This window comes from Mesoplodon densirostris, chromosome 10, assembly GCF_025265405.1.
Source record: "Mesoplodon densirostris isolate mMesDen1 chromosome 10, mMesDen1 primary haplotype, whole genome shotgun sequence".
NCBI lineage: Eukaryota > Metazoa > Chordata > Mammalia > Artiodactyla > Ziphiidae > Mesoplodon > Mesoplodon densirostris.
Window position 1 is genome coordinate 14,465,854 of NC_082670.1, and position 13,100 is coordinate 14,478,953.

At 38.4% G+C, this 13,100-nt stretch overlaps 1 protein-coding gene across 1 annotated transcript in view; it reads right to left on the reverse strand.

Moving 5' to 3' along the window:
* KIF13A (kinesin family member 13A) overlaps window positions 1-13,100 on the reverse strand; it is a 213,938-nt gene that overhangs the window by 41,386 nt on the left and 159,452 nt on the right. The window contains 3 exon segments of the mRNA XM_060111361.1: window positions 1,976-2,142; window positions 2,241-2,327; window positions 11,902-12,032. Of these exon segments, the coding sequence (XP_059967344.1) occupies window positions 1,976-2,142; window positions 2,241-2,327; window positions 11,902-12,032 (385 nt within the window).

Sequence of the window (13,100 nt, forward strand, 5' to 3'; positions counted from 1 at the left end):
TGGGCCCGTGAGCCATGGCCACTGAGCCTGCGCGTCCGGAGCCTGTGCTCCGCAACGGGAGAGGCCACAACAGTGAGAGGCCCGCGTACGGCAAAAAAAAAAAAAAAAAAAGAATTGGGTTTCGGATCATTATTTATTCTAGAGATTTGAAAATCCTTTATTCTAGTCTATTACTGGGATAATGTAGGTGACTATTTACCCAGAAGTACTATGTCCTGAACTGCTGTGCTGTCAACAGAAATAAAGTCGTTAGTAAGAGTAGCAATAATACTAGTGACACTTTTGTGCTGTTGGATACACGGGGAAAAGAACAGCTACTGGATTTTAACCACTGGAAGGCAATGGAGTTGGGACATGGGGAGGAAAGGGTCATAATTGAAAAGGGAGCATCCCTCCATCAAGAATTCAGAGCACCTCAGGCAGAAAAGGCCAGGCAGAAAACTTCAGCTTCTTCCCCATCATGTTAGTTAGATTTGGCCAAAGCACGTAGCACAAGCACCAATGAGCAGCACTGCTAAACACCAGTCAAGCTCCCTCATGCTAAAGCCAATCAGTTAACCTTTATCCCAGTGTTTGTGGAGGAGCTTCGTCTGAAACCACATGAGAGGGAAGAGAATCTTCAAATAGGACCACCAAGGGGATGACCACCAGGCAGACAGGCTTATGATCGGGAAGCCACCTAGCAGTAGAGGTGAAGGGCGTGAACTCTGTCCGGCCACCAGCATTTCAGCATCATAACAGAGCACATCTGTGTGCCCCACAGGGGAGCTCCGTTTAGCAGTGGGATTGAGTAAAGCATAAGGAAGGGGAAACATTACTTTTAAATGGATAAAATCAACACTGGAGAGCAAGGCCTGATCCGGAACGCAAATGGATACTCATGTTAACACCCTGAGCCAGAGCACTGATGATGAACTGCTTTGGCGAAGAAGCTTGGAGAAATTAACCAGTGAGTTATTTAGTGAGCACTAAATAACTCACTGGTTATTGAGGGGGGGTCATATATATATAAATATTTATATAAATGTATTTATATATATAAATATAAATGTTTATATATATATGGTAAGACGGTAGCAATTGGAGAAAATTAGAAATCTGTGATGTGGGATGATACATGATTAAATGGATACCACCTGAATATGCCACAGAGTTAGAGCACAGAGATGTCTAGAATTCTGTAACCTCATCTGAAGAAATCATCTCTCTTCTGATGGGCATTCCTCCACCTGGAGTTTGGAGCTCCACCCTCCTGTCACACCCTGCATCTCACAGGAGACTTGTTGCTCAGCCATGTTGTTAAATGACCCATTAATGTGATTCTGATGTCTGAGCATCACTTTGGAATGTCTGTTGATATTCCTCCCAACTTGGTGGGCAAGTAACAGAGTGGGATGAAGTTTGAGTTCCAGATGTGGTCTTACCTGTGCTGTCAAAAGCCCCAGCAGCTAATTTTAATCCCTAATCTTAATGTTTTTTTTGTTGTTATTCTATCCTCTTCAGAGTAATACATTACACTTGTTTTTCCATCTGGCCTTTTCTTCATACTTCATTTCTATAATTAAAAAGAGGGGACTGGGCTTCCCTGGTGGCGCAGTGGTTGAGAGTCCGCCTGCCGATGCATGGGACGCGGGTTCGTGCCCCGGTCCGGGAGGATCCCACATGCCGCGGAGCAGCTGGGCCCGTGAGCCATGGCCACTGAGCCTGCGCGTCCGGAGCCTGTGCTCCGCAACGGGAGAAGCCACAACGGTGAGAGGCCCGCGTACCGCAAAAAAAAAAAAAAAAAAAAAGAGGGGAATTTGAAGCTAAAAATCCAGAAATAGAGATAAATAAAAAGGTCAAAATCTTTATTCCTGCAACAGAATCCCCAATTTGATACACCAGAGATCAGACGGACAATTCTCTAGCCATGCTCAAATTCTCCTCAGGTTTATTTAAAGAGTAGAGTGAGAAAGTAAATGCTTAAGGGTCTTACCATTACTATTCAGCGTTTTCATGATAACTTCCATCTGTGCAAATTCATAGTTATAGTCTGGTTCCGAGGAAGCCTCACTGGCTGCATCCAGGTCATGCTCTGGCGGGCCCGATTCTTTTTCAAAGTCTTTCAACCAATCTCGCCGTTTCCTCTTAGGTAAATTAATTCTGTGGGGTTTTTCACCATTAGAGAAAATCAACGTGTTTTACACTCAGATAAGAGAAAAGGTGTATGAGTGAACATACTAGTGAACACAAGCCGTTACCTGAAGAAGTGGTTATTTCCCCACAGGATTCTGTCCCCGTGCCACAGCTGGGTGGTGCTGCACACGAGGGTGCCGTTTACACAGGACCTGAAGGAACACCAGGGGGGCTACATCAGCTGGATGGTAAAGAGCAATAAACCTAGACCCAGGAGCCAAAGAGATAACTGGGGGAACTTTCTCTTAATAGGCATATTCGACTAATACCTAAAGAAGGAATAACAGAATTGGAAACACTATCAAAATACACAATCTAGGCAAAAATGATCAAGGGATGCTGATATCCCTCAAAGACAGACAACTGGACATGATGTGCTCCTGATGGAGACAGGCAACAATGCCTATGGAACATTCTTGTCCATATTTGAGTTGAACCTGATCAAGCCTTTATATCTAAAACCAATTTAGGAAATAGAGAGGGCAGCGGAAGATGTTAAATGACGCCATGGGATGCAATGAGCAAAATGCTGACTATGGGAAGCAACTAGGTGTCTGCAGCAAATAAAATGCAAGGAAAAAAAAGTGGGGGAGCAAAGGAGGGGGACCCATGGGCTAAAAGAGTCCCAAAGGACATAACAATCAATGACAATGGTTAAATCTTATTTGGATCCTGATTTCACGAAAACAACTGAAAAAGAACCTTTATAAGACAACTGGGGAAATTTGAACAGCGCCTCAATGTATGACTAGTAAGGAATTATTGTTTATTATTTTAGGTGTGATGGTACGGAAGCTGTGTTTAAGGATACTGGTCTTTTAGAGACACAAGTGGAGATATTTACGGATGCAAAGTTACAATATCTGGAATATGTTTAAAATAACCCAGAGGGGAGGGAGGAGGGGATGTGGAGGACATACAAATAAAAAATAAAACTGTCTATGAGCTTTCATTTTTGAAGCTGGATGATGGCTGTATGGAGGCTTGTTATACCATTCTTTCTACTCTTATGTTTGAAATTTCCCATAATAAAAACTCAGGGAAAACAAAAAGAATTCCAGGTTTAAATCCTAAACAGCTACCAACCAAATGGTAAAATCAATCAAGGGGAGGGAGGTGAGGGGATGGGTGAAAAAGTTTAAGAGGGATTAAGAGGCACAAACTCCCAGTTATAGTGACATATAGTAACTACAGTGGTGACCATTATGTAATAGCAATATGCTGTATACCTGAAACTAATATAATACTGTAAGTCAAGTACACTTCAATAAAAACAAACAAACAATTAGAGGTGGGGAAGAAAACTCTGAGAGTCTTTGTTATGCTGTATATATTATATTATACCATAATGATGTAAATTGTGTCTGTGGGTTTATGTTGGTCTATGTATCCTGGACTTGCCTGAAACTAATCTTGAAGAAGCAACTGTCCAGCAGACATTTGCAGGTGGTCTTTCAACAGTGCAGCTTTCCTCACATTGTAACTTTGCTACAGCTTACTGGCTATCAAGGGGCTGTGAAGTCAGTAGCCTAAATAAGTCACTATAAAAGATTTTGTAGGATTTCCTGCTTATTAGAAGATCTCAACAACTGATCCTTTGATATAGTTAAAGCACTGTCACTGTGAGTTTTTTTAGGGGGAAAGGAAAAGTCCTCCAGAAATTTTAGCATGGACAATTTTAGTCTTCTCATAAATGTCTCCTTTACCTAAAAAAGAGATTTTGCTGGCATTTAAAAACAATACTCCCTAACATCATACAGAAAAATAAAGTCAAAATGGATTAAAGGCCTAAATGTCAGGCCAGACACTATAAAACTCTTAGAGGAAAACAGAGGCAGAACACTCTCTGACATAAATCACAGCAAGATCTTTTTTGACCCACCTCCTAGAGAAATGGAAATAAAAACAAAAATAAACAAATGGGACCTAATGAAACTTAAAAGCTTTTGCACAGCAAAGGAAACCATAAACAAGACGAAAAGACAACCCTCAGAATGTGAGAAAATATTTGCAAATGAAGCAACTGACAAGGGATTAATCTCCAAAATTTACAAGCAGCTCAGGCAGCTCAATATCAAAAAAATAAACAACTCAGTCCAAAAATGGGCAGCAGACCTAAATAGACATTTCTCCAAAGAAGATATACAGATTGCCAACAAACACATGAAAGAATGCTCCATATCATTAATCATTAGAGAAATGCAAATCAAAACCACAATGAGATATCATCTCACACCAGTCAGAATGAATGGCCATCATCAAAAAATCTACAAACAATAAATGCTAGAGAGGGTGTGGAGAAAAGGGAACCCTCCTGAACTGTTGGTGGGAATGTAAATTGATACAGCCACTATGGAGAACAGTATGGAGGTTCCTTAAAAAACTAAAAATAGAACTACCATACGACTCAGCAATCCTACTACTGGGCATATACCCTAAGAAAACCATAATTCAAAGAGTCATGTACCACTATGTTCATTGCAGCTCTATTTACAATAGCCAGGACATGGAAACAACCTAAGTGTCCATCAACATATGAATGGATAAAGAAGATGTGGCACATATATACAATGGAATATTACTCAGCCATAAAAAGAAATGAAATTGAGTTATTTGTAGTGAGATGGATGGACCTAGAGACTGTCATACAGAGTGAAGTGAGTCAGAAAGAAAAACAAATACCGTGTGCTAACGCATATATATGGAATCTTAAAAAGAAAAAAAATAGTTCTGAAGAACCTAGAGGCAGGACAGGAATAAAGATGCAGACGTAGAGAATGGACTTGAGGACATGTGGAGGGGGAAGGGGAAGCTGGGACGGAGTGAGAGAGTGGCATGGACATATATACACTACCAAATGTAAAACAGATAGCTAGTGGGAAGCAGCCGCATAGCACAGGGAGATCAGCTCGGTGCTTTGTGACCATCTAGAGGGGTAGGATAGGGAGGGTGGGAGGGAGATGCAAGAGGGAGGAGATATGGGGATATATGTATACGTATAGCTGATTCACTTTTTGTACAGCAGAAACTAACACACCATTGTAAAGCAAATATACTCCAATAAAGATGTTAAAAAAAATTTAAAAAAAACAAAACAATAAAAGCAAAACAAAATATTAGGGGGATAGTTAATCAATTAATTAAAGTTTAATTTGCTATAAGGGCTGTCAAGTGAAGTTTGATGGAGAAAAATAATGAGTATTATTTTGAGTTTTAATTTTTCCGTAAGTTACTTTTCTCATATACTCTCATTATCTGGCTCCTAATCTTTAGGGGGACTCTTAAGCTCAAAGTTATGGAATAAGGAAAATTCACAGATGAAAATAATCACTCTTTTGTAGTAATATTTCAAGTCTGGTGGCTAAGTTTTTATTGATAAAAAATACCCTGGAAATACCATCTTAAATGTTTTTAATCTGTTGCACACAAACACGGTAAAGCTTTGGTGTGTATGTTTTACACTAACATGCTCCCTTTTTTCTTCAAAATGACTCTCAACATTGTGACTCAAGTTTCAAAAGTCTGTTTCCCATCTATTTGGAAATATGAACTGATTTATTCATCTGCAAAAATGGAAAATGAGATCAGAATATATATGTATATGTATGTCTATTGTGAAAATTAATAAAAGGAAAGCTCAACTAAAATTGGAGTCAAGAGGCCTGAAAAGGGAACTCTCATACCCCAACACTCATCGTCAATTATCCCAAAAAGCAAGATGTCAGTTACCCCACCACGAAGAGACCTACCTTGAACCCCCAACAGGAAGGGCAACTACTTTACTACCCCAGCAGGAGGAAGGAAGACTTCCTCTGCGCCCAGCAACAAGCCCAGCCAATTAAAAAACACCACAGCTCAGTTAATGAGAAACTGTTGTCACCTAACTTTTACTTTCCTCCAGTGAACTTTCACTTTTGTTCCTTGCTGATGACTTCCTTTCCTTGTCCCACCTTCCTTACTATAAAAGCCTTCCATGTTGTGTAACCCCTCACGTTGCCTGATGAGATGCTGCCCAATTCACAAATCATTTAATACAATTACATCTTCAAATTTACTCAAAATTTATTTGCTAACACTATACATATATAAATATGTACATACATACATACTTTTGCCAAGAAGATGAGTTTTTAAAAAAAGTTTTAGAGAATACTTATCTCCTCTACCTAAAAAACAGACATTCAATAGTCAGTTTTTAAGAAATATATTTCCCCATTGTTTATTAAGGCATCTAAAAAGCCCTCCAGAAATTCTAGGAATAGCAATATGATCAAGAGTAGAAATGTTACACCATGATCAAGTGGGGTTTATTCCAGGAATGCAAGGATTCTTCAATATACGCAAATCAATCAATGTGATACACCATATCAACAAACTGAAGGAGAAAAACCATATGATCATCTCAATAGATGCAGAGAAAGCTTTTGACAAAATTCAACACCCATTTATGATAAAAACCCTGCAGAAAGTAGGCATAGAGGGAACTTTCCTCAACATAATAAAGGCCATATATGACAAACCCACAGCCAGCATCGTCCTCAATGGTGAAAAACTGAAACCATTTCCACTAAGATCAGGAACAAGACAAGGTTGCCCACTCTCACCACTCTTATTCAACATAGTTTTGGAAGTTTTAGCCACAGCAATCAGAGAAGAAAAGGAAATAAAAGGAATCCAAATGGGAAAAGAAGAAGTAAAGCTGTCACTGTTTGCAGATGACATGATACTATACATAGAGAATCCTAAAGATGCTACCAGAAAACTACTAGAGCTAATCAATGAATTTGGTAAAGTTGCAGGATACAAAATTAATGCACAGAAATCTCTGGCATTCCTATATACTAATGATGAAAAATCTGAAAGTGAAATCACGGAAACACTCCCATTTACCATTGCAACAAAAAGAATAAAATATCTAGGAATAAACCTACCTAAGGAGACAAAAGACCTGTATGCAGAAAATTATAAGACACTGATGAAAGAAATTAAAGATGATACAAATAGATGGAGAGATGTACCATGTTCTTGGATTGGAAGAATCAACATTGTGACAATGACTATACTACCCAAAGCAATCTACAGATTCAATGCAATACCTATCAAACTACCAATGGCATTTTTCACAGAACTAGAACAAAAAATTTCACAATTTATATGGAAACACAAAAGACCCCGAATAGCCAAAGCAATCTTGAGAACGAAAAACGGAGCTGGAGGAATCAGGCTCCCTGACTTCAGACTATACTACAAAGCTACAGTAATCAAGACAGCATGGTACTGGCACAAAAACAGAAAGATAGATCAATGGAACAGGATAGAAAGCCCAGAGATAAACCCACGGACATATGGTCACCTTATCTTTGATAAAGGAGGCAGGAATGTACAGTGGAGAAAGGACAGTCTCTTCAATAAGTGGTGCTGGGAAAACTGGACAGGGACATGTAAAAGTATGAGATTAGATCACTCCCTAACACCATACACAAAAATTAGCTCAAAATGGATTAAAGACCTAAATGTAAGGCCAGACACTATCAAACTCCTAGAGGAAAACATAGGCAGAACACTCTATGACATAAATCACAGCAAGATCCTTTTTGACCCACCTCCTATAGAAATGGAAATAAAGACAAAAATAAACACATGGGACCTACTGAAACTTAAAAGCTTTTGCACAGCAAAGGAAACCATAAACAAGACGAAAAGACAACCCTCAGAATGGGAGAAAATATTTGCAAATGAAGCAACTGACAAAGGATTAATCTCCAAAATTTATAAGCAGCTCATGCAGCTCAATAGCAAAAAAACAAACAACCCAATCCAAAAATGGGCAGAAGAACTAAATAGACATTTCTCCACAGAAGATATACAGACTGCCATCAAACACATGAAAGGATGCTCAACATCTTTACTCATTAGAGAAATGCAAATCAAAACTACAATGAGATATCATCTCACACCAGTCAGAATGGCCATCATCAAAAAATCTAGAAACAATAAATGCTGGAGAGGGTGTGGAAAAAAGGGAACACTCTTGCACTGCTGGTGGGAATGTGAATTGGTACAGCCACTATGGAGAACGGTATGGAGGTTCCTTAAAAAACTACAAATAGAACTACCATATGACCCAGCAATCCCACTACTGGGCATATACCCTGAGAAAACCATAATTCAAAAAGAGACATGTACCAAAATGTTCATAGCAGCCCTATTTACAATAGCCCGGAGATGGAAACAACCTAAGTGTCCATCATCGGATGAATGGGTAAAGAAGATGTGGCACATATATACAATGGAATATTACTCAGCCATAAAAAGAAATGAAATTGAGCTATTTGTAATGAGGTGGATGGACCTAGAGTCTGTCATACAGAGTGAAGTAAGTCAGAAAGAGAAAGACAAATACTGTATGCTGACACATATATATGGAATTTAAGAAAAAAATGTCATCAAGAACATAGGGGTAAGACAGGAATAAAGACACAGACCTACTAGAGCATGGACTTGAGGATATGGGGAGGGGGAAGGGTAAGCTGTGACAAAGTGAAAGAGCGGCATGGACATATATACACTACCAAACGTAAGGTAGATAGCTAGTGGGAAGCAGCCGCATAGCACAGGGAGATCAGCTCAGTTCTTTGTGACCGCCTGGAGGGGTGGGATAGGGAGGGTGGGAGGGAGACGCAAAAGGGAGGGGATATGGGAACATATGTATATGTATAACTGATTAAATTTGTAAAATAAAAAAAATAAATAAATAAATACAAAAAAAAAAAAGAATATAACTACTACAAAAAAAAAAAAGAGTAGAAATGTGTCACTCAGTGTCCTTTATTATTTTAAACTCTGAATTATAATTTAAAAAATTCAGTTCCTCATTCTCACTGGCCATATGTTAATTCTCAAGAGCACCATCTCAATAGTGGTTACCAAAATGGTCTTAGCAGATATAGAACTTTCCACTATCTCAGAAAGTTCTATTGAGCAGTGTTACTCTAAAATAAAACTAAAAATAGTTCCAGAGCAAATAAGAGAGAAATGTAATAAGCTTCATCTCTCTTACTTACTGATTACTTTTGTGATCATCTGTATCTTTAGAGGACCCCTATCTAGGTGCACACACACACACACACACACACACACACCTGAACATACATATGAACATATCACTTTGCCGTTTATAGTACACTCTTATTACAATAATATAAAAAAGAAAAAGTTATGGAAACTGCCTGGTTTGGTATCATACCTAAGCCAAGAAATTAGCATTAAAAAGTCATTTCTAGTTGAACACATGCCTGGGGTACTCGGAAGAAGCAAATATAAAATCTCTTTGCAGGAATTTATGTAGCCTCACCCAAGCCACAAGACTCCTACAGATAAACCGCTGAAGAGGAGCACATCTAAAAAATCATGAACTGCTTTAGGAATCAAAGTTATCAGCAGATACAACAAATAGTTGGATTGAAGCCCCAGCAACTTCAGAGAACAGAATTTCCAAATAAAGGCAATAAAATAAGTAAAAGTAAAATTATTAAAGCATACAATGGAGTAAAAACAAGCCTCTACCAATAGAGACCAGGCATATCTAAAAAAGGACCTCCTAAACTCCTACAAATGAAAAACAGAGACACTGAAATTAAAACTCAGTAGAATGTGGTTAAGCAGCAGGTAAAACATGACGAGAGAACCGGTGGACTTGAGACAGATCTGAGGAAATACTGACTATCCCTTCACGCCATGTCCCTCTCTTGCTGTGTCTCCAATCCCATTTCCATCTGCACAACCAAGATTCCACCTGCTTCCTCACCTCCTATTCTTCTTTCTTTGCATTTTTTCCTTCCATACCCACAACTGCATGGTACTTAAACATTCCATGGTTGTTAATGTCTTCCTAACTGCTATGTCCAATAGAAGCTCTTTAGCTTCTACTTTGACCTTCTTAAATGTTCTCTTCCCTTAGATTCCATCACTGTATCCTGCTGTTGCCTCTGTGCCTCTCTGACTCCCTTGTCTCACCCTACTTCATGGATTATCTTCAGACCATCCCATAAACATTGGTTTAACCCTTCCACTATTCGCTCTAGACCCACTTTCAAGACAGGCAACACTGATTATGCCCAGTCTGTATCTTTAGGGTATTTCTACTGCCCTAAATCCAATGTGCAACTGGAAATCTTCACAATGATATCCCAAGGACACCTCAAACTCAAAGTATTCCAAAGTGAACTCATTACACTCATTGCCTATCATCCTCCAAACCTGTTCTTCCTCTTGGATTTCTTATTTTGATTTAGTAGTGCCACTGTTTATCTCATCTCCTAAGACAGAAATCTAATATTGCTCACTTCTTTTCTTTTACTAAGTGAGTTCCCATCCTGTCCCCAAGCACATCGCTAAACCTCGCTGACTCTCAAGTAATTCTGAAATACATTTTGTCCTTCACTTCTTTTGCTACTGCTGTGTTCCCACAACAATATCATAATAATATCCTAACAGCTCTCCCTACCTCCAGTCCCGCAAACCCCACACACTTTTACAGTGATCAGATTTGCAGGTTATAAAGATCACTTTAGAAGGAGCACTTATTTTCCTGTATAATAACAATTGTTTCTATATATTCTCCTCCACCAGGCTTTGAGTTACTATACTTGGGCATTCCCAGTACAGAGCCTAGAGGAAGTATACTGAATGAATGAACCACTACCCTGAGGTTATAGGAAAGGAGGAGATTGGACAGGGTGGGGAAGGACGAAAAGTAGGATAAAAAGACATGGAAGTAAAATCAGGTATGAGGAAATCTACCGAATAAAATCATTTTCAGATGTAGTGTTAAAAGAGAATATGATCAAATTATCATGGTGTGTATACACACACATAATTCTGTCAATTAAAAAAAAAGTATGAAAAAAAAAATCCAGAGCTTCTAATAGGGGGATACAGCATGAAGCTAAATTCTACCTGAACTTGGAATAAGTAAAAATTAAGGAATGGTATCATTTCACCATTAAATATCTTAACAATATATCACTATAACAGAAGGCCTACAAATTTCATGAATCATGTATGCTATTATTGTTAGTCTCAGTTTTTCATCACTTAGAAATGTATATGGGTGATATTAACAGAATAATTTGAAATGAATATAGGTTTCTTCATAAAAATGTGTGTTCTGAATTATATGAGTTAAGGAATACTGTTTTAGGACTTCATTTTACACGTGATTATAAAATAATTCAAGACATCATTTAGTAGAAATTAAAAAGTAAATATATTATCCTGTCATTTCTCAGATTCTTACATATTATAGCCTAGTTTAGGAATTTTTCATATAATGGAGTTATCTGATTAACTGCTTTTCATACAATGCATTACACTCGGTAATAACAAATAACTTTATTCAATATTTATGTGTGTCAGGCACTGAGCCAAGTGATTTATATGTTTTGTCTACTATTAGCCTCATTTATCATATGAGGAAGTTGAAGATTAGATAAAAGAAGTATCTTATCTAAGATCACCCAGCCACTCAAGGCAGAATCAGCCACCCTGAAGCTGGTGCTCGAAATCTTGCTTACACAGCTCTCTACAAGCAGAAAGCAAGAGCCAGTGTAGCCTTAACTCTGATATAACTAAGCAAACAGACAGAAAGGGTCAGTCTACTCCTGAAAATAAGGCACTTGAGCTATGTTAAGGAACTGCTTCTTACCTTTAAGGGACATTTCTTACCTTGCATTTTCTTTTGGAGTGAGGGTGACCTCTCCATCAGAAGCAATATCAATCTCACAGTGCTCAGGCTGAATTCCTATCCCAAAGAGCTGGATGTCCTGAGAGGTATCTGCACCTACCCTGGTATGGTCCTGGCAACAGATCATTAAAGAAAGAAAAAACTACCCTTACAAGTAACTCAGCAAAAGTTTATCACAATCAATTCGAATAACCCAACAGCACATGCATGACGTTAGATGAATCAGATGGAAAATGTGAGATCTGGCGCACTATAGGTCAAAAGCTTACCTTAATACACTAAATGTAAAATATGCTTAATCACTATAAAGAAAAAAAAACAAACCCTGATCAACAGTGATTAGCTATTATTTTAGAACATAAAGAAGTCAGACTTGATAGTAGAATACCTTGAGCTCCAGTTTTAACTTGACGACTTACTGTCTATGTGACCGTGGGCAAGGCATTTCACTCTCTGAGCCTCAGATTCTTTTTCTTTTTTTTTTGCACAACCAGAACAATATTATTAATATGATCTAATGAGCAGGATTCTTTCTCAAGGATCACCTGAGTTAACGGTGAAAGTGCTTTGAAAACAGCTCTATAAATTCAAGAATCATTGAAAATAGTTTCATGGAAAGTCATATTTTCAAATGTGTAACTTTTAAAGTGATTTAAAAAATAGTTGAGTTTCTAATACCAAATTACAGAGTACTGAAGCCTGTGGATTATACAATGTACAGATTAGCATGATTTTTAAGTACCTCAAACCTCAGACATGTGAGGACTGTGACCCTTGGTGACTCTGCCCACTGCTCATCCTCTTTGTTTGTTCTATTGCTCTAAAAACCATGCAGTCACTATGATAATAATACTTCCCTATTCAATAGAGAACCTGCAAGACCTGGTCTTTCAAAATTAAGATTTCAGAAACAATTCCTTACCCCTTGATCATTTCCTAAATGAATAGATCTTAAGTCCATTAGTGGACTCTCAATAAGTCAGGGGCTATTTGTGCCATATTTATTTCTGGAAAAAGTAGAATAAAAAGGATGATAGAAGACTGAGGTTCCTTTCTTCACTTCTAGCTTATTCTCCACTGCCTTCTGTATATTCACAAGGCAGCTCAGAATCCTTAACGAAGCCGTCTGAGAACTGCTGCAGTGAGCCCTGAAGCCTGGTCAGTGGCAGTACCCTGAGGC